Source organism: Simochromis diagramma, unplaced genomic scaffold (assembly GCF_900408965.1).
Source record: "Simochromis diagramma unplaced genomic scaffold, fSimDia1.1 OVJJ01000685.1, whole genome shotgun sequence".
In the NCBI taxonomy this organism is placed as follows: Eukaryota; Metazoa; Chordata; class Actinopteri; order Cichliformes; family Cichlidae; genus Simochromis; species Simochromis diagramma.
The window spans coordinates 8139055-8163840 of NW_024387477.1; the positions used below are offsets into that span (position 1 = coordinate 8139055).

Consider the following 24786-nt stretch of genomic DNA (forward strand, 5'->3'; position numbering starts at 1 on the left):
TATGCAGGAAGAGTGAAATTAAACTGTACATATGGGAGAAAAGACTTAGAAGGATGGAGCAGATGGTAGACAGATGGAGGAGGGCGGGCAAAGACGAGAGACGTCGCAAGAGAGGAGAAAGGGCAGGATCGAGGGTGAATCAATCAGCGTCTTCCTGTGAGGCGTGACAGAGTCGTGGGCAGCTAGATGGATGCCCGTAGGCGTGCTTAGTGACTGGCAGAGCAGCTGGCTGTTCACTCTTTTTTTTTTTTTTTTCGTTGGATTCACCTGGACGCTCCATTGACACACGGCGCTGACACAGCACCGGCACCCACAAACGCAATCGCGCATTCACCCTCGGCTTATCGCACGCACACACACAAACATGTTTAAAATTCACAGTAAGCCCTGCAAATCGAAAAGCTGTTTACAATGGGATTAATATGGAAATGGAAGTTAATGCATCTGTAGCTTTTTCAGAATAGTGATCACTCTGGAGCGGAGCCCTTTCGGTGAAACCTGGGTGAATACACACTTAGGCTCTGGTGGATGTGACTCAGTGGACTGAATGGTGAGACTGAGAGAGACAGGTTGGTGAAGAAGTTGAATGCTGAGCAGGTCCTGCCTGAGGGCCAAGAGCCAATATCCGTCACCGTGGCATTAATTATATTCTCTGTTCATTAGAGCACACCCTGGGGACTGCTGTTATTAGACGCAGCCCAATTAGGCCTGCAGTGAGCTAACGATGCCGGGCTGAGGCAGAGGGGCAGTGAAATGCATAAGGAAACCTAGAGGGCTCCATCATCTCATATTTTTTTTCTTTTTTGTGAGGAGGGTAGAGACCAGATGGAAAAGGATGATGAAAGAGGAAATGTAATCTTACAGGACATATCCTCAAAGAAAAAACTGCATTTGCTGAACTCTCTTTGAGTATATGAAACAAAAAATAAAGGCTTGTGTGAAATGCAGATATAAAAGAAGGCCTGTGTCACAGGATCAAGAGAGAGATGCTTTAGAGAACCAATTTCCTATGATGGCATTCAGAGTTTTACCTGAAATAAACCTTGTGATAGGTATATGTGATGGAATATGAGTGTGTGACAAAGATCTGTAAAGCCTTAGTTTGTTGGGCCACCACATCCCAACAAACTAAATGTGGGATACAATGCTGGGCAGTAGTCAGATGTATTGTATTTGAATGTAACTTTTCCAACTCTTTTGCTAAGTAAACACAATAAGAATAAAAGTTTTTAAATATGGTCTCATGCGAGTCTTTATTGCGTCCTGTATTCTCTGTTATCTCACTGTTATTTCACCTGCTGTTGCATCTAGTAACAGTCTTTGGGTTTCAGCAGGGATGCATCCAAAAATTGGTATACCTATTATTTTGAGTCATACTTGACAATTTTAGCCAATTATGACACATACTGTGTGTTGCTTCGCATTATATTTCCCCCCTCAGCGAAGTTGAAAAGTGAGTCTAGCAAAAAAGACAAAAACTCTGTTTGTTAGAATATACTGGCTGCTTCATTTTCTTTGTGGTAGTTTCCATCATATTTATCTATTTACTTAAGCTTAAGACTTTCTGTTAATGTGTAACATTCACTAATGGCCATAACGCGAGACAGGCTAACCATCATTTGACTGTAAAGTCTTCCCCTTACATGCATTGATTAAAAGCCAGACTTAGGAAAGTGCATGTCCTGCAGAGACGGGGACCGCAGGACAAGGCGTAAAAATGCTGTACAGCCATCATTTAATGGGGGACATCTGGTCGCTCATACTTGTACATCATTTTACACAACGTGACATCCGTGGCTCATGTGGTAGAGTGGATTTCATGCTAGTCACGCTGTTGGGAGTTTGATCCCCGGCCCTCTGACACGCGTGTCCTTTAGTGAAATGCTTACACCCCAGGTTAGTCCTGATGGCAGGTGAGCACTTTTCATGTGATGAATGATAACCTTACTGTAAAGTGAATTAGACCTGAGATAAGGCTTAAAGGGGCTGTATGAGGGTGTAAGTGCAGATTTACTTCAGAGATTTCAAGACTTTTATTACTTAAAGAAAGCTGCTTGGGAGAAGCCACTGTCCCATGAATGACACTGCCTATTGCTCATTTTTACAATCCCAGAAGGAGACAGTGGAAGTGAAATGGAGCCTGTGCATTGAGGAGTAATACGTCAACTTTATGATTTGGTGAAGGGCTTCCAAATGTAAATGGGTATTAGCAGATGAGAGGAACTTCACAGTCAGCATTGCAGCCTATCAAGCTTTTTTGCTATATATTCCATACACTGCTAAAAAGTTGGTGAAGATATATTCTTCTCATGTCAGCTTAATTAATTGTAGTAATTCTCTGATCATATTTTTAACTGTTAGAACTCATTTAACAGCTCCAGATATCTATTTTTATTGCAGCTTAACATTTATTTTTATAGCACTTTGAGTGGGATTTAAGCTGAGAGTAATATCCAAGTGACACACCAATATTTTTGGCAAAAAACACTTTGAGACCACAAACCTCCACCAAGGTAGCTCACTCTCTGGGCAGTGTTTAAGTATATAAAAGAATATTATTGTACAAGTTTATTTTTGTGTTCAGAAAAAATATGACTTATTCAGGAATATTGTAGATGTGTTGAAATTGTCATATTGCTATCATTTAAATGATTTTAACATGTTACTGTAAAAAGTCCTAAAAGTCCTTTGGGGTCAACTTAAAAGAAAGTAAAAGCTGTCAAATGCAGATACGAAATATAGTGTGATATTTAAAATCTACATATACCTACATCATTTCCTGAATGTTGCCAAAACAAACAAAGGTAGTAAATTTTAGGCATTTTCAAAGAGAAAGGCAATTTGACCATATTTGACTATGTAGGGTTAGGGTCAGAGGTCAGAGGTTCAAAGTAATGTGATATATTGTCCCCTATGTGCTGCGTATTTGCTGTCATTACTAACAATGGCAGTAAAAAGCATAATTTTAAATAGCTCTATAAAACATTATTATCAAGATCAATCTATTGACCTTGAAAGAGAGGTCAGAGGTCAAATGTGACATGATATTTGAAATCTGTATACGGTACCTTCTGTATGTTGACAACACACACCACACTTGTAAGCATCATGTCTGTCTTATAAGACTTTTTGTCCATTTTCGACCAATAAGTCATTACGCTGACCTTGAAGACTCTGGTGGAAATGAGCCAAATCTTAATGGACTGTTAACATGAACCCACCCTACAGCCCTACACAGTTTGATCACAATCTGATTCAAAACTTTTCAAGCTATTGAGTTTACAGACAGAAAGGCACAAAGGGCAAACACTACCAAAAACAGGTGAAAATATGGTTTCTTGTCTGTTTGTTGATGTTATTTCCTTTGCCTGCTTGAAAGGTAGGGTACCTTCAATGATAAGATTCCAAGTCAGACATGAATATAAGCAATGCTTTAGCTATGGAGCTTATATTCATTGTTTTGTGTAGTTTCTGTAATATGCGATGACTGAATGACTAAAGAAATGTCAAATGTCAAAAATCTCAACAGAAATCAGCAACACACCAGTGCTTAAGAGCTTAGTTTTGACAGCATGCAAAGCATCACTTTGATGACATCCATCTCTGCTGACAAATCCAGCAACCCACCTTTGCTAATCTAACGTGAAGGCAGATAAAACACAACTGGAGCTGCTGAACTGCGCTCATCATGGCACAAACACAACTCGGCATGACAGAGCGCTGTGGTGTTTCTGCTAACGGTCTTAAGCTTCTACAAATATGGAAATTCCCCAGCACGCCCCCTTGAGATTCTGCAGTATTAATGAGGAAATGCAGACAACAGCAAACAGGTGTTTGTGTTGTGTATTTATCCAGAAGACTCTTGTTTACTCTGTGCTCAGCAACACTGTAAAAAAACTGCAAATTGGGGCAGTAGTTTTGTATTTATTTGTAGTCCCACTTTGTATTTATAATGAAAGACGTGAAACTAAAGATACTGAAAACAGTATAGATTTCATGACTAGATCTTGGGAGAAAAATGCAAATAAAAATAATTTCTAAACAACACAGTCAGTTGTAGTGCAACATTTGCACTTTTGGTACAAAGCTGATGGAGTGAGTTCATCTCTATGTGATGTTAAAACACAGCAGTACTTGAATACCGTATTGATCTTCTGTTGGTGAGCACCCTCGCTTCCTGTTCAGTATTATTTTTGCCTTTCAGGTTATTTTTCCATCTCTGTAATAATGACTGTAAATGTGAGCGTGCACTCAGCTGCCCCAGTTCAGGCAGTGTGCTGTTATGTCTGGAGGAGAGGTGAATTAATGTGTCAGCACTTCTTTGATGCAGGGCCTGTTTCGCTACAGCGTGTCTTTGGTTGATTAAACACATCGACTGGCCTGTCAGTGGGCTGGAGGGATGGCCCGCTGCAGGATTCTGTGGAACCACTTCTCCACCATCTCTGAGCCTTAGTTGGAGGCTAAAAGTCAAAAGCAGCACTGGGTGTGAAGTGATGTCAGCACAGTATATTTGAAAACACAAAATCATGTCTTCATCTCCACTGTTTTACCTCCTCTCGCTGTTGTGTAGTATTACTGACAGGGAACTTTTATCTTTTAATCTCCAGCTATTCCCCGCTTCACATCCTGCAGCGTTCTTCAAGGTCTAAGACTAAAGAACTGCTCTTCCATGGTAATAACAGTGCCTATTTGAATACTAAATAGATGCTCATATTCTGTAATTGCTTCTAGCTGCTCTCTATTACTGAATTAATCCTTTCAGACGGCCTTCTTTCTCTCTCTTATACCCCTAACCGTCTCTAACTGTCGCTCTATCTCTGTCTGACTCTTTGGGGGAGCTGATGCCATGATATCGATGACTGCCCGCCTGTAGTGCAACCATAGGCTGATTATGCACTTTCCCCTTCAATCTAATCCAGCTAATGATCCAGGGATTTCATATTTATTAGGCAGCATCCTATTATTTATCATTTCCCAGCACCCCGCATAAATAGTGCTATTGGATTTGAGCAAATGAGAAGAAGGCAAAGGCAGAACTAACTGTCTGGAACCTGGGAAGCATAATGCCACCATTTACTATAACGGGTCCAAAGCAGGTATTTGTCTCAGAGTATCATTATCTCATTCTCCGCCAGGTTACCTTCAAAAGTGTTAATGTGATGAGACCCATGGATATACACAAAATGGCTGCTTTTACAGTTTCTTCCACATGACTGACTGAAGGTTGTTATCGATTTAACACATCTCAGTTTATTGAACTGGTTCAGTCCAGCCGGGCCTTAAGGGGACAACCTACCGATTTAAGAAAGTCAAAGTTAATCATCACAGTCGAGGGTTGTTTGGGTTCTCACAGATATTTTAGTTTTGGAGACTACAATTTGTACAGGTTTTGAGAAGCAAGGGGAATTAACCCAATACATCAGGCCACTCTAGGACTACACCTCCTTAAAAATGGCATTAATGTTTGTTGTGCAGCACAACAAACTAGGATTGTGTAGTTCGTGAGGCTTGTGTAGGAACCATAAGTAAGCATGTAGTCTAGTGACTTTCTAGACCCTGTCTGTACTCTTACTGCAGCATTTTGGGTCAACTGAAGACTCTTCAGCAAGCCTTTAGAGCAACCTGATAGTAATGAATTGCAATAGTTGAGCCGAGAACACGTGAACTAGATTTTCAACATCATTCTGAGAGTGATGTTTGTAATTTTAGCAACATTGCGCAACTGAATGAAGGCGGGCCTAATATATTTGTTTAATGTGCGTGCTACAGGGCATATAAGGTGGCTGTGGCTCAGGCGGTAGAGCAGTTCACCTACTAATTGGAACATTGGCGGTCCAGTCCCCGTGTGCTCCAGTCTGCATACTAACCCCAAGTTGTTCAGATGTGTCAATGTTAGATAGAAAGCACTTACACAGGAAACACATATAAAAAAGAAAGTGCTGGTGTGAATGGGTAAAGAGGCAAGTTGTATAAAAGCCATGTTGTATAGAAAATATAAGAACCTCTCTGTTTACGAATCCTGATCATAAATGACTCCAAGATTGCTCACAGTGTCACTGGAGGCAGAGGTAACGCCAAAGTAAGTATCTGATTAGACACCATGTGTCTTTCTCTAGACCAGGGGTGTCATTACATGCTCCATTTTTAGGACTTTACCACACAGCGTTTCCTGGTGTGTGATGCAGTGATCTGCTGTTAACTCACTGGTACATTTCTCCTCCTGCATCTTTACTAGATCCTACATCCTGCACAACACCAGCGCTCCATCTGTTGTCCCAGGGCAGTTTCATGTCGGTTACACTTTGAAATACGTTTTCAAAAATGTCTTTTCCTGTCGTTGTCCCGTGCATCGATTTAATTTCCAATATTTCCTCTCGACGGATGAAGATGGTCAGCTGTGCAATGTCCATCATGTATGTACTTTCATCCACAGCAAGAGAGTATGCAATGAAGTTTTTGCTTCTTTCACACAACTGTGTTCTTAAATCAGGCTCACATTTGCCAAAATCTGCGTTTTGTCTGGACACAAGATGTCGCACACCTTCATCGTGCAGCTCTTCAGAGTGGTACCGGGCTGATTTGGCTGTCTCCTCTGCTACAATAAAACTTGCTTTCACAACAGTTTCACTTTGTGATTTTGCTCTGGTGAAAATCTTCTGCTGAAATGTCAGATTCTTCTTTAGTTTCTGCTCTGCATTTCGGTTTTTCAGCTTATGTTTTCACTCGTAGTGCCGTCTTAAATTAAATTCTTTAATTACAGCCACATTAGCTCCACAAATAAGATACGAGTTTACCAGCAATGTTTGTAAACATATATTCAGCCTCCTGCGCTGGTGCTGAAAGGCTCTGTTTTCAGAATCAGCTTTTCTCTTTGCCATTGTGAGGGGCTAGGTAACAGAAGTTTGACTTAATTGACGCAGGAATGTTCCCAGGTAGCCTAGCGTTCGGCAAGGAGGCTGCAGCGCTGCATTATCTGTAGTTTGTGTGTTATTAGCGCTTCATATCGCCGGGCCATGCATAACAATAATAATAAATCTATATAAAATGATCTCGCGGGCCAGATATAAATGTACGCCGGGCTGGATGTGGCCCGCGGGCCTTGACTTTGACACATGTGCTCTAGACACATGTTTAAAACAGAGTGCCTAAATACAACAATTTCTTGCTTTTAGAAGAACTTTCAACAATATTAAGCTAGCTGGCAGCTCATGGTGAGCTGGGGCTAGTAGAGGTAGTGAGGCTAGGAAGGATAGGATGAGCTGAAGGAGGCCTGTACAGCCGAAAGCATGGCGGGCACTTTGAGTTCAGTTAGCGGGATAAGCAGGGTTGGTAGTTGAATGGTGCGTTGACATGGAGCTACTGGGGAACAGGAAAAAACAAGAATTCCTAGGGAAGTCAAACAGCAAAATAAAGAATGATTATGAAGTAAAATTAGCACTGAACAATCAGGGCTTTATTCACCTTTTTTAGTCTTATATAAAGTAATGTGTTTTTTCTTAATCTCTTTATCATCTACCAATCTGGATTTCAGTCCACCACATAAAGATGCAGATAATAAATTATTTCAACAAGAAAAAAACTCTTCTTTTTTCCACAAGCTCAGCATTATGAGTTTTAGAAATACTTTCTTTCTTTTTCTTTTTTTTTTCTTTTACATTTCACCTCAGACTTGTTCTAAGCCAGTAAGGGGAAATGACCTTTTTTCACTTTCTCCTCCAGTGCATATGTTATGCAGACTGTTGCTGCATTCTGATGTGCCTGTCAGAGCACGCACACACACACACATACACACAAAGAAGAAACACGCAGTGGATTGCAGATAGATCTGATATTGTGTTTGCTTTCTGTACTCTCCTTATGTTAATTGACCCCATTGATTCTGTCAGGCCGATCCAGAGCCTACAGACTCTCTGCCTCCCCGCCCCCTTCAGCACACATTTCACCTCAGTTCATTTTCCGTTAGCCAACACGCACGTACACACAGAGCTTTTCGCATAATCAAGGTGTGGCTTATAAATACATATTTCACAGGTCGTGGAATTTCTATTTGCTTCTCTCCGGCCCCGTAATGACCACATGCTGTTTTGAAATAACTATAATGAGAATTTCTGTTTTCTCAGCAAGTATGTGCTGCTCTGTATGCTCATTCATACAGCTAAGCAATTGTAATACAATAAGGGGCTGGCCAAGATGTATGAAATGTCATATACAGTCACCTCACAGTGCTGTGAGATTGGCTAAGCAGAAGCAACAGCAGTATAGAGTTATGAGAGTACTTACTGTCTTGGCTCGGTCACATTATGGTCCAGTTATAAGCACGTGAGTGACAGTGACTGATTGTCCCAGCCGGGCTTATTATCGCCTGGTGTTAGATTCAAATTGTCTGAGTCAGATCAGCTGTGTTCTTTGACACCCCCCCGCTCCCCGTACAAGTATTACAGGGGAAGTACAGAATTAAAGCTCAAATTTGCATGAGATCATGATTGGAGTGTTTTATCACCATACTTTCTAAATGGCAGAGTATAGCAGAACGCGGTGGAGTGAAATGGGCCAAATGTACCTCGTGGTGCAGCAATTCATCTTTACAAAAGTCTATTTCTGCTAGATTCCTTCCCCTGACATCCTTTCAGGTACAACGCTTTGCATGTTCCATATAATCCTTCTTTCTCTCGGTGAATTCGGCTCTGCAGCTCTACCCTGCGCCTAGATTAGGGTGCTGGGAGATGTGGAAAATGAAATCTTTTGGAAGCAGCCTGCTGTGATATTGCAAAGTTCTGCTGCCCTCACACCTACGCACACCCTTTCACCTTTACAATATTTATTGTAAGCACACACTCGACACTTTCTAGCGCTGATGGATGTTGTGACTGAGGGCTGCCTTCCTCTCCAGTCACAAGTCGGCATGATAGGCAGCTCGACTTCGGCTCCCGAGCATTTCTAATTAAACGAAAAGAGATCCAGGCAGCATTTCTCTGTAATTCTCAGATCGTGCTGTGATTGTGATTCACAGTGTAAGCAACCGAGGAACTCCGCACTGCCCTATCGTTTTGACACCTGTTATAATTCCTGCAGCTGATAAATAGGGGTCATGGCTACCTGGAATTGGTCTAGACTAGATATGTAAAGTGCCCTGTCGTGCTGGAGGAGAAAAAGAAAAGAGAGGACAGAGAGAGGACAAATGAAAGGAAAGAAAAGAGCATGGTGGAAGCTGAAACCGAGGGCTAAACTGCACAGGGATATAACGATAGACCTGCCTGTGCTACAGACTTAAATGAACCAGATTAGATTTACTCGCCAACACTATAATCTAGACTGTGAACGCAGGGCTTTAATGTATTATGTCATGGCCGGCCAGAGAAGAGCCATGTTCAGCGATTGTCTCTAATGAGCTCACCCATGTTGAAGTGCAAAATAGGCTGACATTAATTCTTAATGGGGGCATTAAAAGCTTAGTTAATGGAGAATAGTGAGCATTTGTGATTAACTGGCCAAATTAATAGCAAGTGTCACATTTAAACTTTGCTGAACTCTGTGTGCCGGCCTTTCTGTAGCGAGCAGGGCTTTGCGAATTGCATCAGAGTGTATTCTGGATCTGCAGTGAGAAAATCCCCAAGAGAAAACAAACAACTCGAAGGCTTTGCAGGGAGAGAATGATGTCATTCGGCTTTTTGCCATGAAAAGTGTAGAAAGAAAAAACAACCCATAAGCAATCATTCATAGTCCACCTCTCAATACTGTCCAATTTTCCTGCTCTGTGTGTGGCTCAGCAGGAAGTCTGTCAGGTTTTGCTGAGGAGATTGACACCTTTATAGTTCATTCTCACAAACTTTGACTCAAACAGGTGAAAATAGAGCTTTTTTTCTGTTACCGTTGGTGTTTTAAAATTTTAAATTCAACCTTCATTGTTCTGCAAAGTAGAGAGCACAAAACACACAAGAGCCAATTTCTCTCTGTCAGCTGTTAGACTGACAGAGAGCGATGTCCTGCCCACCCAATTCAAACCTCAAGCTTTATCTTTAACAACAACACTTGATTTCTTTCGTCTCTGACCCAGCAGCCGTTTTTTATTTTTTCATGTCTGTAACTCTTCAAAGGCCTGTGCAGACTGTTTATGCTACTGTTCAACGCAAGGTGCATCAATCTGTGTGATCGATATCAGTTCAGAATGACGGCGCCGGTTTGTGTTTGCTGATGCAACCCTCTGTAGGAGATTGTTACCCTGGCATTAGAGAAGAGTTTTTGAAAATCATAACAGAGGAAAATTTGGCTGGAGCTTTTAAACGTCGACTTCTTTCCCATTTGCGAGGTTTTCTTTTCACGTCTGCGTAATAAACGGGGAAAAGCTAGCATGCGATGCATCTGATGCCTAATTTAAAAGCCATTTGTATTATGACCCTAAACTGTTTCAGTCGGCATGCTAACATGTCTTTTTCTTTGATGAATCCAAATGATTTATGCCATATCCCTGTCTGTCGTTGCTTCTTTCGGTTTTAATGGGAAGCACATTAATCAGTGGTAATGCTTTCTGTGTTGCAAATGAAATTGATGTGACATTGTGTCGCGCATATGAAGTAACTTTGTTAGATAAAACTGTTTTTTGTGGCTCTGTAAAGAATTCACTCTCAATATTTAAGAGTTACCTTATGGTTGCATCACAAAGTAGACCAAACTACATTAATCATTGTTTTGGTTCATTTAATGAGTGTGCATCAGTGTGAGTGAATGCAGTATTCCAGGTTGAACTGGAACTGGCTCATAGTTCAGTCAAATAATGAATACCACACAGATAATCTTAAATTGAATTCAAATTGAATTAATTAAAATAATATTACTGTGAAAAAAATATAAGGAGGGGGGAAAGTAGTGTTGTGAGTGCTTTGATAAGGTAAGTTAAGGAAAAATTTATACAGGATAATAAAGATAAAATAATGCAACGCAAAGCGGAACCACATACTAAGTAGTGCTCATGCTTGGCAAGATGAGATAAGATATACTTTTTGTTTTCCAATGTTTGGACATTTCTTTAACAGCAAACAAGATATTAAACACAACCTTGACAGTTTGCTCAGTAATTAAAATACTATATAACAAAACAAATATTTAAATAAGGTAAGAAAAATGCAGACAAGAGGGGAGCTCAATAAATTGGAAAAAATAGATAAAGAACAACACAAAGGAGCTTAGTAATTAAAAAATATGTAAATAAAATAATTTAGAAAATAGTGAGGAGGGAACTAAAGAGGGAACCCTGCCATAGCAATCACAGAAGTGATGTCAGGTCTCTCTTCTCCCTGGACTCTCCGATACCGCACCTCCCACCTCCAACACAAAACCAAGAAAAATAAATAAATAACAGGCAGCCTGGGGGACGTCGTCCCAACATGTCATTCCCCCTTCTATTGAACTGTGACAACACCAAATTGCCACATTTAAGCAGAAGTTCTCCTGGACTTTTAGCCCTTCCACTCCCCAGAGTCATGCTGCTGAGACATACACATCAGAGCTCATTTATTTTGATAGCTGGAGACTAAATGAGTGATTAAACAGGTGAAGCAATTGTTATGGTTATAAAGTGGATATTTTAGAGAGACATATTGCTAAAGAGCCCAATTTGTTCCAGTCCATTTTTAGAGCCAGACTTTTTTTTCTACAGGTTATAAAGAATTCAGTCCACACATACATGCATATAGAGGCCGCCGCATAGCAGGAGAACTATCCACTCCTCGGTCGTCCTCACTCTATGGGACACTCTCTGTTCCTCTCTACGATCTCTTGTTAGACTAAAAATCAATCCCATCGTGGAGTAGCAGCCCATTTGTCCTTGGCTTTGATAGTGGCGTGGGTCAATAAACGGCACCGCACCGCTTCTCCCTCGTTTGGCCTCCCAGCGAAACCTCTGCTCGGCACAGCAATACTCTGACTGGAGTTCATGATAGATGGCACAGACATGTGAATGGAATCACTGGAGCAAATCAGAGCTACTGGGCACCACTGACATATTTTCTTGCTCTCCCCCTTTTATATCAGGGTAACACATCAAATGCTAAAAGGGCTGCTTATACTGTAAACCACCCAAAAGCTGTTTGCAGGGGCTTTTGTTACCCTCTAGGAATACACAGGTTGCTACACAAGAGAATAACCAGCTCCCAGTTTGGATTCTGGAGACTGACACTCTGTACTCTCAGGATTAGGCTTAAAACTTTCCTTTTTAATAAGAAGTTCCTGTTAAAAGGGAGTTTTTCCTTTCTGCTGTCTCCAAGGGCTTGCTTAGCAAGTAGTATGATTTTTGCCATTTCCTTCAATAATTATAGGGTCTTTACCTCCAAATGTGTGTATATATGTATACATATGTGTGATTAAATATGACAGATAATCATTTTGGTCATAGCAGGATAGCTGTAGTACCATTTATGTTGGTAGATTTTTATTTTATTTATTTTACTTTGTGCAATCTACACATGTAAAGAAATTTATGGGCCCAACTAGTGGCCACATAACCCTGCACAATGATGCTTTGAGCAACATGAGGGGATCACTCCACGTAATCCCATCATGTTTAAACCAGCTGGACCAGAGTCCATCCTGTCAAAGTTTGTATTTAAATGACAGCTTTAGACGAGTCGTTTGGCTCAAAATCTTTTCCCATCTGTGCTGCTGTCCATCTCCAGGTTTATCTGAACAGTGCTGTGCAGGTTTTCATGCTTCTGTAGCTACAATTAAGTAGGGCTGTTCGATAACGACATAAAAACGTCTATCGTTTCAATTTACGCTATCGTTTGTTTCGTGGTGTTGCAAAATAAACTGTTTACTGCAATATTTTTTCATCGTTTTGATGGTCACGGTAGTGGCTATATTGATTTCTTAAAGTTCTCTCTTTCTCTTATATTTAATATAACCACACTACCAACGGACAAGCGCCTGTTTTTATGCGTTGTCGTTAGCAACAACTACGGTAAAACCATCGCGTGTCCGCTTTTTTATCTTCCACATAAACCTTTCACAATAAAGCTCAAGATCCTGTTGAGACTTTTCAAAATAAACGTAATCATGTAAAAGAGTATGCAGAGTACTTACGGATGAGAAGCAAAAAAGAGCTGCCAGGTGCTAAAAAATAAACCTTAGATTCAAACGTTAGAACAGGCTTTTCCCCGCAGCACGCCGTGTAATAAATACTCACAAAGAAAACGCCGGTCGTTACAACTTATGTCTAAAAATGTATAGTTTCATGCTTTGGTTAAAACACTCGACTCCAGGTACACGACGCCCAGCTGGAAACACTTTACGCAAGTCGAGCTGCCCGCGATTCTCAGAATGTACAGAAAATGTAAAATTTTTGTGATTTATATCGTTATCAGGACGAAAGATGTCTTATATCGGGATATGAGATTTTGGTCATATCGCACAATTAAGTATTCCGGTCCATACTTAGGTTGAGTTACACGTGTAATGACTAAAACCAAAGTAACACTAAGACAAGTAGTTTAAAAGGTTTAGGAATGAAACAATAGTTTAGGTTCATGTCAGCATAGTCACTAAACGTAAAGTCAGCTAAACAGAATTACTTACTGCGACATATACAAAGACAGATGTTTGTAACAGTAAAATGTTGAACAATAACTTGTGATGTATGAAGTGTTATTTCCTGTTTCCTGGTTTTGGTATTTTTTTAAAGTGCAACAATAAAAAATGCCACAGAAGTTATGGGGTATTCACCATGGAAACGGCTATCAGCGGTCTACAGCCACAACATTCGAGTGACAATGGCCAAAATAACTACTGGTGACGCAAAGTGGTTGGGTCCCGTGTTAAACTTTTTTTTGTTTTTTGAAATGAGTTGAAATGAGTACTAATGAGACCGGAAATTGACATTTGAAAAGGTATTAAAAACATTAAAGAGTTATCAGGCGCCCAGACCTTAACCATCAGCTATAAAGTCATGCTTTACAAGGAAATAACTTACCGTGTGGACAGGAAGGCAATCTGTGTACAAACGGGTCAGACACTATAGTCAGAATCCTCGAGCAAGCTGGCACAGATCTGGCATGTGTTGTATGTGTATATATATATCTATATCTAGCTCTAAACAAACACTGAGTGAGAATCCCACGAGCTGTGCAGTTATTCAAGCACAGACTCATCTAAATGTATCCAAATTATCTTAAAGAGTAGTTTACAGTTTTCAAACTGAACCACGGTGTGTGTGTATGAAATGTTTGGGGGACCCATTCTAGCCAAAAAGTTGCTGCTGAGATTTATTGCCTTTGACCAAAATGTCACACAAACAGTCTGAAACTGCCTCTCTTTGAGCCACTACTGTTCTTGTGGTTACAAAATATTTATTGGTCACAAGGAAAAAGGAAGTTGGGAAGTAGTCATCAGTTAATGAGTTAACGGTAAAAGATCAGGAGATTTATTTCCATTGACCTTTGAATGCTTAAAATGCTAAAATACTATATTTGCAGTTTGGTATGTACGTAAAATGTTTCTCAGGAATTCATTTTTTTACCACAACTGGCCTCGAATCTCTCGGACACGATGGGAAACAGTGTGTAGCAAACTAGGTTGTCAAATTAATTTCCTTAGTGTTAATAAAAGACAGCTTAGCCTGACTAAGAGGAACATAATTAACAAAAATCCTTTAATTTACTTGATTGTCCCTTGGATGAACTTGTGATTTACTAATTAACCTGTTGCAGCCAATTTCCCTCAGTCCCAGTAATGAGCAGACTGGTGAATGCAATCAGCCTGACTCTGTCATTATGCATTATGAATAAATGTATGCATTACCATTATTATCAATTACACGTCCTACAATACATAATCATGCATAAATTATGCATATCTATTCAGCTCCTCACCTATTAGCTCTTTTCTGAATTGCTTATTCAGAAACAGCTCAGCTAACGGGCACGCAGTCCCCAACACAGACCCACATGCACAGACTCACACAATCGACACTAACTGGAGTTTCCCAAATTCTCCAAATGATCTAAACCAAAAAGGCCAACTGAGAAAACATTTGAATAATGTGTGGTCACATGTGGGGGGTTACAATACTTTCAACAGCTAAAGTACGGTGGGACAGACCCTCCTCAGCAAAGAGCTGGAACAGCTTGTCACTTCCTATTTGTTGCATCATGTGGCTCATGGTCTCGGCTACTTCCTCTTTTCACTACGTATCAATACTAGACGACAGTATTTACTTTCCACCACACGCGCCGGGGAGGCTGTATGAAGAACAACTAGTTTGAGGACTTCATGACGATTTACATATTCGATTTATAATGGATGGAGATCTGCTGTCTTTGTCATCTTCCTCCTCGTTATCATCTTCAGCAGCAGAAGGAGAACCAACAGGAGGACAGAAAGATGCTTCACCTAAAAGTGACAGCAGCCTTCCTCAGAGCCAACAGGAACCCAAATCAGCTGAAGAAGAGTTATGGTGAGTGTGTAAGTGTGTGTGAGTGCGTGTGTGTGTATTTCTACGTATGAAATAGAAACAAAAACAGGAAAATATGCGGTAAATCGTGTCAATCACAGCCTCAAATCCACTCATGGTAAGATTTATGTAGGCAGGATTGCATAGATGGCTACCTATAGTGTACAAGGGGTGCTGAGTTTCTGTCCACCTAAAAAAGGTGCATAGTTTCAGACCCCGAAGTATACAATAAATTTTAGAAATGCTTTAAAAAGACTCAAAGTCCCATTGTAGATAAAGTCCTTTTAAGTGACATGTTTTTAAAGATATTTGTGTAGTTTTACGAGGAAGTTCCCCTCAGCGAGAGGAGGAATAAAGAGTAACTGCGGAGTTTCCCATGAGATCACCAAAAAAACGTAGGCTTCAGTTCACTGTTTCGCAAGACTTGGTTTAAATAGAAATACCACCAAAATGTCATTTCTTGCTTAATGTCAAGAAATCAAACTTTAAAAAAGTATCATTTAAGTGTCTTTTATGTTTCTTACACTTATTTCATGGTACATATAAAACATATGTGTGTGACTAATATTCTTTCTTCTCAATGGGGGGTGGGTACACTTTATCACAGTATTTACCCATATGATGAGTCTTAAAATCAGCCTCGTCCGCCTCCTCCTGTGGGGCTTTAACTGTGGCCACCCCACGCACAAGTAGAGTGATATTTGTCAGGGTTACCAGCAAGAAGGAAAGATTTTTTTCTGTCTACCTCTTTATTATATGCCATGACAGTAAATTACCATATTGCCGCAGAAGGCAATAGCATTTTGGTGTCCTTCCGAGATGGCATATGATTGAAAACTTAGTGAAACTGGGTCACGGAGTGTGTATCGGCTGTCAAAGCTGGAAGAGAAAAAGCTCTGTATCAGGGAGACATGGAGCATAGTTGCTTCAGTGGGATGGCTGAATACACAGTGTTAGCTTGCCAAGACTGGGTTTTTGGCATGGGTGCATTTGTATTTAATGCTGCAGTGGCCACTAAAGTTAGGCTCTGTTTCATTTCATTGTGTTTCTTTACAGCTTCTGCCCTCATACTGCACCTCCCAAACTGCAGAGCAGAGGGTTCATTGTAGCTGATTTCCCTGTTAGTGACCATAAACAGTCTGTGCTAAAGCCCTTTGTGCTTTCGTTGAGCCCAGAAATATGACAGATGGCACAGTGTAAAATTAGACAAGCAGTTTTAACCATGGATACCCTTGCTTTTTGTATAATAACCGTTTCAAATCTCAGAACAGGCTTTGAGCATTTTAAACGTACCAAAGGAACTTTTGCAGAATTTCCTCAATGTTTTTTGAAAATATCACCTTTTCAGAGAACAAGGAAAAAGTCACTGTTCTGAGTGTTGTTAACAACATTTATTTTGTTATCCAGGGCTTTCAGCAGTTCTTAGAAAAGCATAGTTTTTAAATGAACTTTGGTTACTAAGAGAGGTTATACAGGGCACTGGTGTATTTGGAGGAACTTTTGAGGTTTGTTTTGTCGTTGCTAAGCTAAACTAAAATGTTGCTGGTGCCCATAATTAGTAACACTGGACATAGAATGAAAATTAAAAAAAAAACAACTTCCCTTAATACTGTTCCTATAATCACGAGAGGACACAGAATGTATAGTCCCATTGGAGAAGCTGATTTACCTGACAGCAAAGTTATCTATTTAAATAAAGGTTAGTAGTAGGTCCAAGTAGGGTTTGAATCTGGTAGCTGGGGCCTTTTTACATGTACTTTGACTTCCTGGTAGCCAGGTTTGGGGGGATTCCCACTGTCCTATCTCTATCAGCCCTGACTACGCCCTCTCAACCTCTGACAGCTGAGATAGGCTTCAGCTAGAGGTGGGCAGATTGAACCAGATGATCATTTTTTGGAAATTAAAAGAAATATACCACAAACATAACACATGTTATTTATAGCCTATAGCAGATTTACAGATTTAAACAAGAGAAGCCAACCCAAAGTGCTTTAGAGAAAGGTACATTTGCATTCCAGATCACCAAAATCTCCAAAAATCCCAGTTTCTGTCACCCAAATGCAGAACTTGGAAGACAAAAGTAAAGTAAAAATCACAGCTTTACTCAACACTTAAAAAACAACAGAGAACAACGACTAACTAAACTACTGTAGGGATGTACACATGGATGTAAACTCATATATCATGAGGGAGAACACGGCAAAGAACAAAGGGAGACAATAGATGCACAGCAGAAGCAAGAATGGACACACCTGGGGTACACAGGCAGGAGGCTACCAAAGTAAAACAGGAAACAGCACACTCGATCAAGACCGAGACACATGAATTTCACATAGTACTGGACCACAGATGAATAAACATGAAAGCAGAGGGAAATCAGACAAACACGGGGACATGACCAGGGAGATAAAGGATAACAAAACTCGGAGACTAGACAGACTAAAGCAAGAGACACTGATGACAAGGCAGAGACGAAACCAAGGAACAGACTAGACACGAGAAGAGAACTACACTGCTCTCTCCTGCATACGCCGTCTTCACAGGTATCAGTACTGTATCAGCAACACTGGCCCTTTATTTACTTGGTATCAGATTGATACCATGTGTGCAGTATTGCACAGCACTAGCTTCAGCAACCCTGAAATGGATAATGGAAGAAAATGGATGTATGGTTAGATTTATTTATTTTAACAGATTACATCACATTTATATATAAAAAGAGTCTTGGTAGCAATAGTAATAATAGTAATAGCTTCAAAAGTTAACCCATTGTGCCATTTTGCTCATGATTAGACTTCCATGTTCCTATTTGTGGCTATTGCCTTGCTGCTTTCTGAAATTGTGTAACACAGATTTTCACATAGCAGGACACTGAACATAAGTGGATGAAAGCATGTGTTTGCGGAGGAGTTTAGCCTTGAGGGGAATGAGGTATGATCGCAAATTGTTATTCTTTGTAGTACTTAGCTCTGTGAGGTTGCGGCAGTATTTTTGTGTTAAGAAGCCCTGCGGCCTGCGTTCACTGTTTTGTGTGTTCCTCTGTGAGCAGATACCCCACCTCCCCACCCTCGGGCTTCTTCTCCCCCTTTCGACTGCTTAGCTGTTTCTTTTTAAGTAGAGCTCCTATCAGAGCTGGTAGAAAGGAAGCTAGTTTGACTAATTAGACCTTGCAAATATTTTTCGTTCCTGCGTGCAGTTCAATAGAAAAGTGCATTTTCCAGGGATCATCACCCACGTTGTTTCCATGGGCTATCAATGCGCAGATACATCGGATAGTAAACAAACTTTGATATGCCAGGAGAGACACTGAGAAGAACATCGCTCTGTGTGTGTGTGTGTGTGTGCCTGAGTATTTTGAGTACATAATGTGACTATGCATTTGTGTGTGTGTGTGTGTGTGCGTGGGTGTGCATAATGGCTCCTATTCGATTCCCTGTAAGTGCACTCTACGGGAGTGGGCGTTCAAAAGTACCTTGACTTTTTTTTAAGTGTACATGTGCTGGCTTATTAATGGAAATCCTTTTCTGATGTTCTTCAGCGTGATTTTATTTAAGGCAAACTCCATATCCTCCTCTGGTATGTATGCATGTGTAAACAGCATCTGTGTGTCGGTGTGCAGGGTGCAGGAGGAGAGTCCCGTGGCTGACAGGCTGCTGTCCACAGAGGAGCAGGTGACTCTGATCACAGAGAGTCTGACAGTCACCTCGACTGACCAGGAAAAGCTGCTGCTGCTCAACAAGAACACTGAGCTCCGCAGAGTCAACAAGGAGGTACAGCATCGCATTAAAACCGGCACATATTCTCCACCGGCCCGCATTTTATTGCTGATGTTGGCAATTACATTTAGTTCTCTCTGAAAACCAGAGGAGAACTGTGGGTGTTGTGTGAAAATTGCTGCAAAGCTGTGAAGAACCATCATTTGAGTTCAATTTTTCACTATTATACAACCAGGGCTTCCTGATTTTAATTAGTTGCTTCTTAATAAAAAAGGAAACCAGGGGGGGTGTAACTCTAATGCATTTAGAGTAGGAATGAAGTGCCCGGCTTCAGTTTGTGATGCCAGCATTGTTGTGACGACAGACAGAGTGACGGCAGTAAAGATTAAATGAACGAAGCTATTGATTACTGCAGTGGAGGCCTTGGCAGTAATGACTGTTGTGTGATGATGATGGTCATGATGATGTGTCACAGCTGATGAAGCTGAACGAGGACTGGGACCAGGTGTACCGCAGTGCCACGCTGCGTCTACAGCACAGGCTGGAGGCTTTGGAGCTGGAGAACAGCGCAATCAAACAGCTAAACAACAGACTGCTCCTCAAAGTTGAACATCAGCAGGTAAATGCAAGCGCTAACACACCACCGCACAACTTATTCCGGGCATTTGCTTATATACTGAGAAGTGGGTGTCGTAGACGAGGGGATTCCTAAACAGTTATCTTGCAGCTGTTTTAAATAGCCATCGATAATAGATGTGGTTTGCATGTGTGATATTTATTGCTATATTTGGGATTGCAGAGTGCAAAGGAGTACTATGAGCAAGCATTGATGCAGGAGCTAAAGAAGAACCAAGAGCTGCAAGAATATATCAGGCTGCTGGAGAGCAGGTTGCACCACCCAGGGAGAGACTTCACACCTGCCAAACCGGTATTGCTCCTGTCAGAGGGTCTCACCTGTACCTGATCGCATTGTGCATTTTCTTTTCTTTTTTTCAGTTGTATGATCACAGTGTTGCTCATCTCTTTGTCTTTTTTTTTTTCCATCAAAGGGAAGCTTTACTACTGTGATGCGAGGTCCAGCTCTGGGCCCCGGAAGTCATCCTGACCTGTCTTGCGGCTCTGCGCAAAACCCTTCACCCTCCTTTTTCCCAGCTTCTACCAGCCCAGAGGCTGAGTATCAGCGAAAAGGCCAGGCCAGCAGTTCCCCACTGGGAGTGCTGGAAAACTCCAAGCAAGAAGTGCATGATTTAAAAGAGCAGCTGGAGGCACTGAGATGTCAGGTGGGCTGCTCTCTTCTGCACAGCTTCCAGAAATGTGTCTGTTTCTAATGAGAGGAGAGCAGAATTGATGTCGACTCACTGTTGCCAGGGAAAGATTTGCTTAATGCTGAAAGAGACTTCAATGAAGCGGTGAACGGCACCACCAAGTGGTGGCTCTGTGCCACGCAGACATTCATAATAATAAGCGTCCGCAGATTGCAAGATACGGCTTTAACGATGGCTCGCTGCCGTGTTTTTGTCTTGTGTCAGCAGACTGAGATATATGAGGCAGAATATCAGACAGAGCACAACGACCACAAGCACACGCTGCAGGAGAACCGAAGGCTGAGGAAGAAGAGAGAGGAGATGCGCCAACAGGTGGCACTACTGCAAGAACAGGTAGTGTTTTTGTCTATGCACAAGAGTACACACTCACACAGGCGAACACACCCACATTCATACTTAAATCCCTTAAGCAAAGATTATGAAACCTGCCTGCTGTCTGATCTTGATGCAAACCTTGCAAAATAAATGTGAACAAACAGAAAATTCATGCAGTGACTGGTTATTTCTTTTGGCTTATAGTGTCAAACTAGAGACTTTAATGCCATATTTTTATTTATGTAATATGTTTAAACATATTGTAGTAGGCATATATGATTAATCCACAGCTGCTCCAAATAAAAAAATATACGGATTAAACCCCTTTCAGCTTCGACCTGAATGTCTTAAAGATGTGTTTGTCACTGGAATCTCGTGTGTTTTTTCTCATCAGCTTAAGATATATGAGGATGACTTCAGACGGGAGCGGTCGGACAAACAGATGCTGCAGAGGCTGCTGTTACAGAAGACGTCTGAAAACAAAAACCCTGTGCTCATCCACCGCTGTAATAATGAGCAGCAGCTGCTAGGTGGCGACAAGAGACCACAAAATGGAGAGAAAAGGAAACAGCACCACCCACTCTGCCCAAAGCACCCAAACAGGGACAAAGAGTCAGTGTGACACTTAGAGGGAAAGTGAGCCATGTTTACAGAAAATGAGTGCCTGGTAACATCAGACTCACTAAATGTGTCAGCAGCTCTCAAAGGATCTTGAGTACTAAGTCTCGTCTGGAAAAGCATCATTAGACAAAGTAAAACTCTTCATGTAATTTTTTAAGCACTTCAGCACAAACATTTGCCAGTGTGTACATAACTCTCACTGCTGCAAGTTTGAAGTTTCCTTATAGTGTAAAAAGAACAACCTTATGAAATATTCCCTTCACAGTCGAAGAGAAGCTGAAACAAAAAGAACAGAAAGAGAAGTAGGAGACCAGAACTGAGCGAGAAGATGAGTGAACCAAAAACTGTAGTTTGAGCTAAACAAACACCTCACAGATCCTCAGCTGACAGCTTCACTGTTTGTGCACAAATGTGCTGGTTTGTGAAAGGAAGTAGTTACACACTGCTGTACGTATGACATCATCACTTAGAACAAACATAACCAGACAAGTTTCAGAAGAAGGTTCTTTCTTTTATTTTTAAGGAATATTTTGAAACTATAATGACGTTGTTACTTAACATGACAGTTTTCAGCTGTGCTAACTCGATCACTTACCCACATAACTTAACTTATAACTTAATAATTTAGCAATGCGGGACTGATATTGGTTGAAGATGTGCCTGTGTAGATAGTTTAGTCAAAATCAGGCATGATTTATGAGTGTAGTTCATCACACTTGCATCGTTTCATGTTTCCGATAAAGTGTAAATATGCTTTTATTAGGATTAACATATTTAAGTTGCCTTTTGAATCTTTCACTTCATTGCAACACTTTTGTGTAACCCTTTTTTTGTAAAAGGTCATTTAATATCTATAATGTTTAATTAAAGATACAGATAATTAATATCACTAACAATTATATTTTTATTAGTTTGTGTAATTAAAGATTGTTTAAATGGCATATGTTGTATATACCATGGTGTTGTAACTATGGATATTTTGTAGTACATTCATGCTTTTACTGATCAATGATCATTCCTGACATCTCACAAACACAGACATGGTGTTATGTTATGTTATGTTATTAACATAAGGTTTAGCGTCATACTAGTCATCATAATAATGCTTATATATGCATTACAAATTATTTATTCTCATATGGATTCATAAATGACAGTTGTGGCTTTATTAAGCTATCTGTGTAATGTTCATAGATACTAATTGGCTAATATACAAAGCAGTTATTAGCCAATTAGTAAACATTATAAAATAAAACATGATTTGATGATCAATTTTAATACATGTATTCACATTGATTCAGAATACCAACACAGCTGTGCCGTTTATGTGGTTCTTCAGTGGACGCATTGCACTGAACCATCAAACCTATTTGCAATTTCAGAAAGTTGTACAAGGAAGGTTGAGTGGGTTTTTTTCCTCAGAGATTAATATCTTTGCAGTCTGAAGGAAGCAGTTAGGGCTGCTGCACCTTTTTACTGCTAAGTGGTCTTTGTCGTCACTGAAACCAGAAAGAGTGACTGGAGAGGTTTTCCTAAACAAGATTTTCCACTGCATACTTCTAGGTTTTTGTAACAGACTGTGAAAGGTTGCTTGTCTTTGTATTAAAGGGTTGTTACGTTTATTCGGTCACTGATTAATTGATTTTCACAGATATATTTAAAAGGACAATTGCTTGTCAGCATCAAAGTGATAGAAGGAAGTCACTGTGGAAGCTGCTCTTTGTCACACTGAAACCGATCTGCATCCTCAAACTGATGGGTTGCTTCTACGCTGCTCATTTATCCCTGTTTTCCAGTTTATGAATAAAATATATTGTTATTAATTTTCCCACAAGACCTTGAATCTAGTTTGGTCTTTTTATCAGCTTTTATCATTGAAATAAAATGACACAAGTTATGGTTATGGTTACAAGGTTATGCTTTTATTGCATTGGCACTGTGTTTGGGATTTTTGCCATGGTGAAAAATTAAGCCGTTCGCAACCAGGTGCTTTCCAGATGGTGTTTTACGGTGGATCAAAAGAGGTACTGACGTCAGTGACATCAATCTGGACAAGAGCCCAAACACCAGTGGCTGAAATGCAGCCCCAAACCATGACGGAGCCTTCACCGTGTGTTACAGATTGCTGTAGAAACTCACTGTTTTACGTCTATCTTGACCTGCTGCCCACAGATGTCCTCAGAAGTTTACATATGGGCATAGCTGTCAGTCCAGTTCTTATATAATTCGGGATACCTTACCCTTTTCTCCCTCTTTCCCTTCATTATGAATAGCTTCTTGACAGCCACCCTTCACAGAGACCATTTCTGATGAGGCTTCAGTGAAGAGTAGATGGTTTAACTGAAGCACCAGATGTATTCTTGAAATCTTGTCTCAAGTCTTTCATGGATTTTTACCTATTGTTTAAGGACGGAAGAGGCTTGGTTCAAAACTTTTACACAGCACCACTGATATAATAGGAAAGGACAGAGAAAAATAAAACGTCTTCACACCATCATTATGCACAATATGAAGTATGTCTTTTTCTCTTTTTTTTTTTTTTTTTTTTTTTTTTTTTTAAATGACATCAGAAACAGCAGTATGCGACATTACGTGATGGCAGAGCTTCAGTTCATCCTTTGTCTTTTTTTTTTTTTTTTTTTTTTTTTTTTTTATTTTTTTTAATTTTTTATTTATTTATTTTTTTAATAAATAGGACAGGGGGAATGAATGAGAGAAAGAGGGGGAGAGAAAGAAAGAAAACCAAAGGGGAGAAGAGACGGTGAGAAGGGGGGGGAAGAGAGAGAAAAAAAAAAGAAAAAAACAAAAACAAAAAAAAAACTCCTGGGTCACCTGTATGGAGAAAAAAAAAAAACAAACAAAAAAACAAACAAACAGAGGAGACAGCAAACAACAAAGAGCAACATAATAATAGAGAAAACAAAGCACCATCACAATAAACTAGCTAGTCATAGATATCAATAGTTACTAAATAATAAACGATATTGTGCAGCACGCAAGATAGACAGCGTGTGGTTCGAGCAAACCGGTGCTTAAAATAAAACTTCCTTCTGCCGTCCCCATTTTCTGAACACAATACAAATAAACTTTGTAACTTAAGAGGTAGTGTTTTATATATATATATATATATATATATATATATATATATATATATATATATATATATATATATATATATATGGAAAGGTGGCTGGTCCAGATAGACAGCGCACAGTGTGCTTTGAGGCAGCAGCCAAGTATGTCTTTTTCTCATCGGTTCCTCATTCTGTAAATTCCTGACAAGGAAAAGAACATGTTGAACAAAAGGTTGTGATGAGCAGGTGCATTTAGTCAATGAATTCATGTTGCTTGAAAGGTTTTTGTTTCACAA

At 40.2% G+C, this 24786-nt stretch overlaps 1 protein-coding gene across 1 annotated transcript; it reads left to right on the forward strand.

The window, feature by feature from the left end:
• The first annotated feature begins 15143 nt into the window (after positions 1 to 15143).
• Positions 15144 to 23038, forward strand: si:ch211-153b23.7. Its single transcript, XM_040016272.1, has 7 exons — positions 15144 to 15442; positions 19059 to 19209; positions 19631 to 19774; positions 19955 to 20083; positions 20205 to 20435; positions 20688 to 20813; positions 21190 to 23038. Exons 1-7 carry the CDS (start codon positions 15285 to 15287, stop codon positions 21415 to 21417), a joined length of 1167 nt encoding a protein of 388 aa, XP_039872206.1. The 5' UTR covers positions 15144 to 15284; the 3' UTR covers positions 21418 to 23038.
• Positions 23039 to 24786: the final 1748 nt, after the last annotated feature.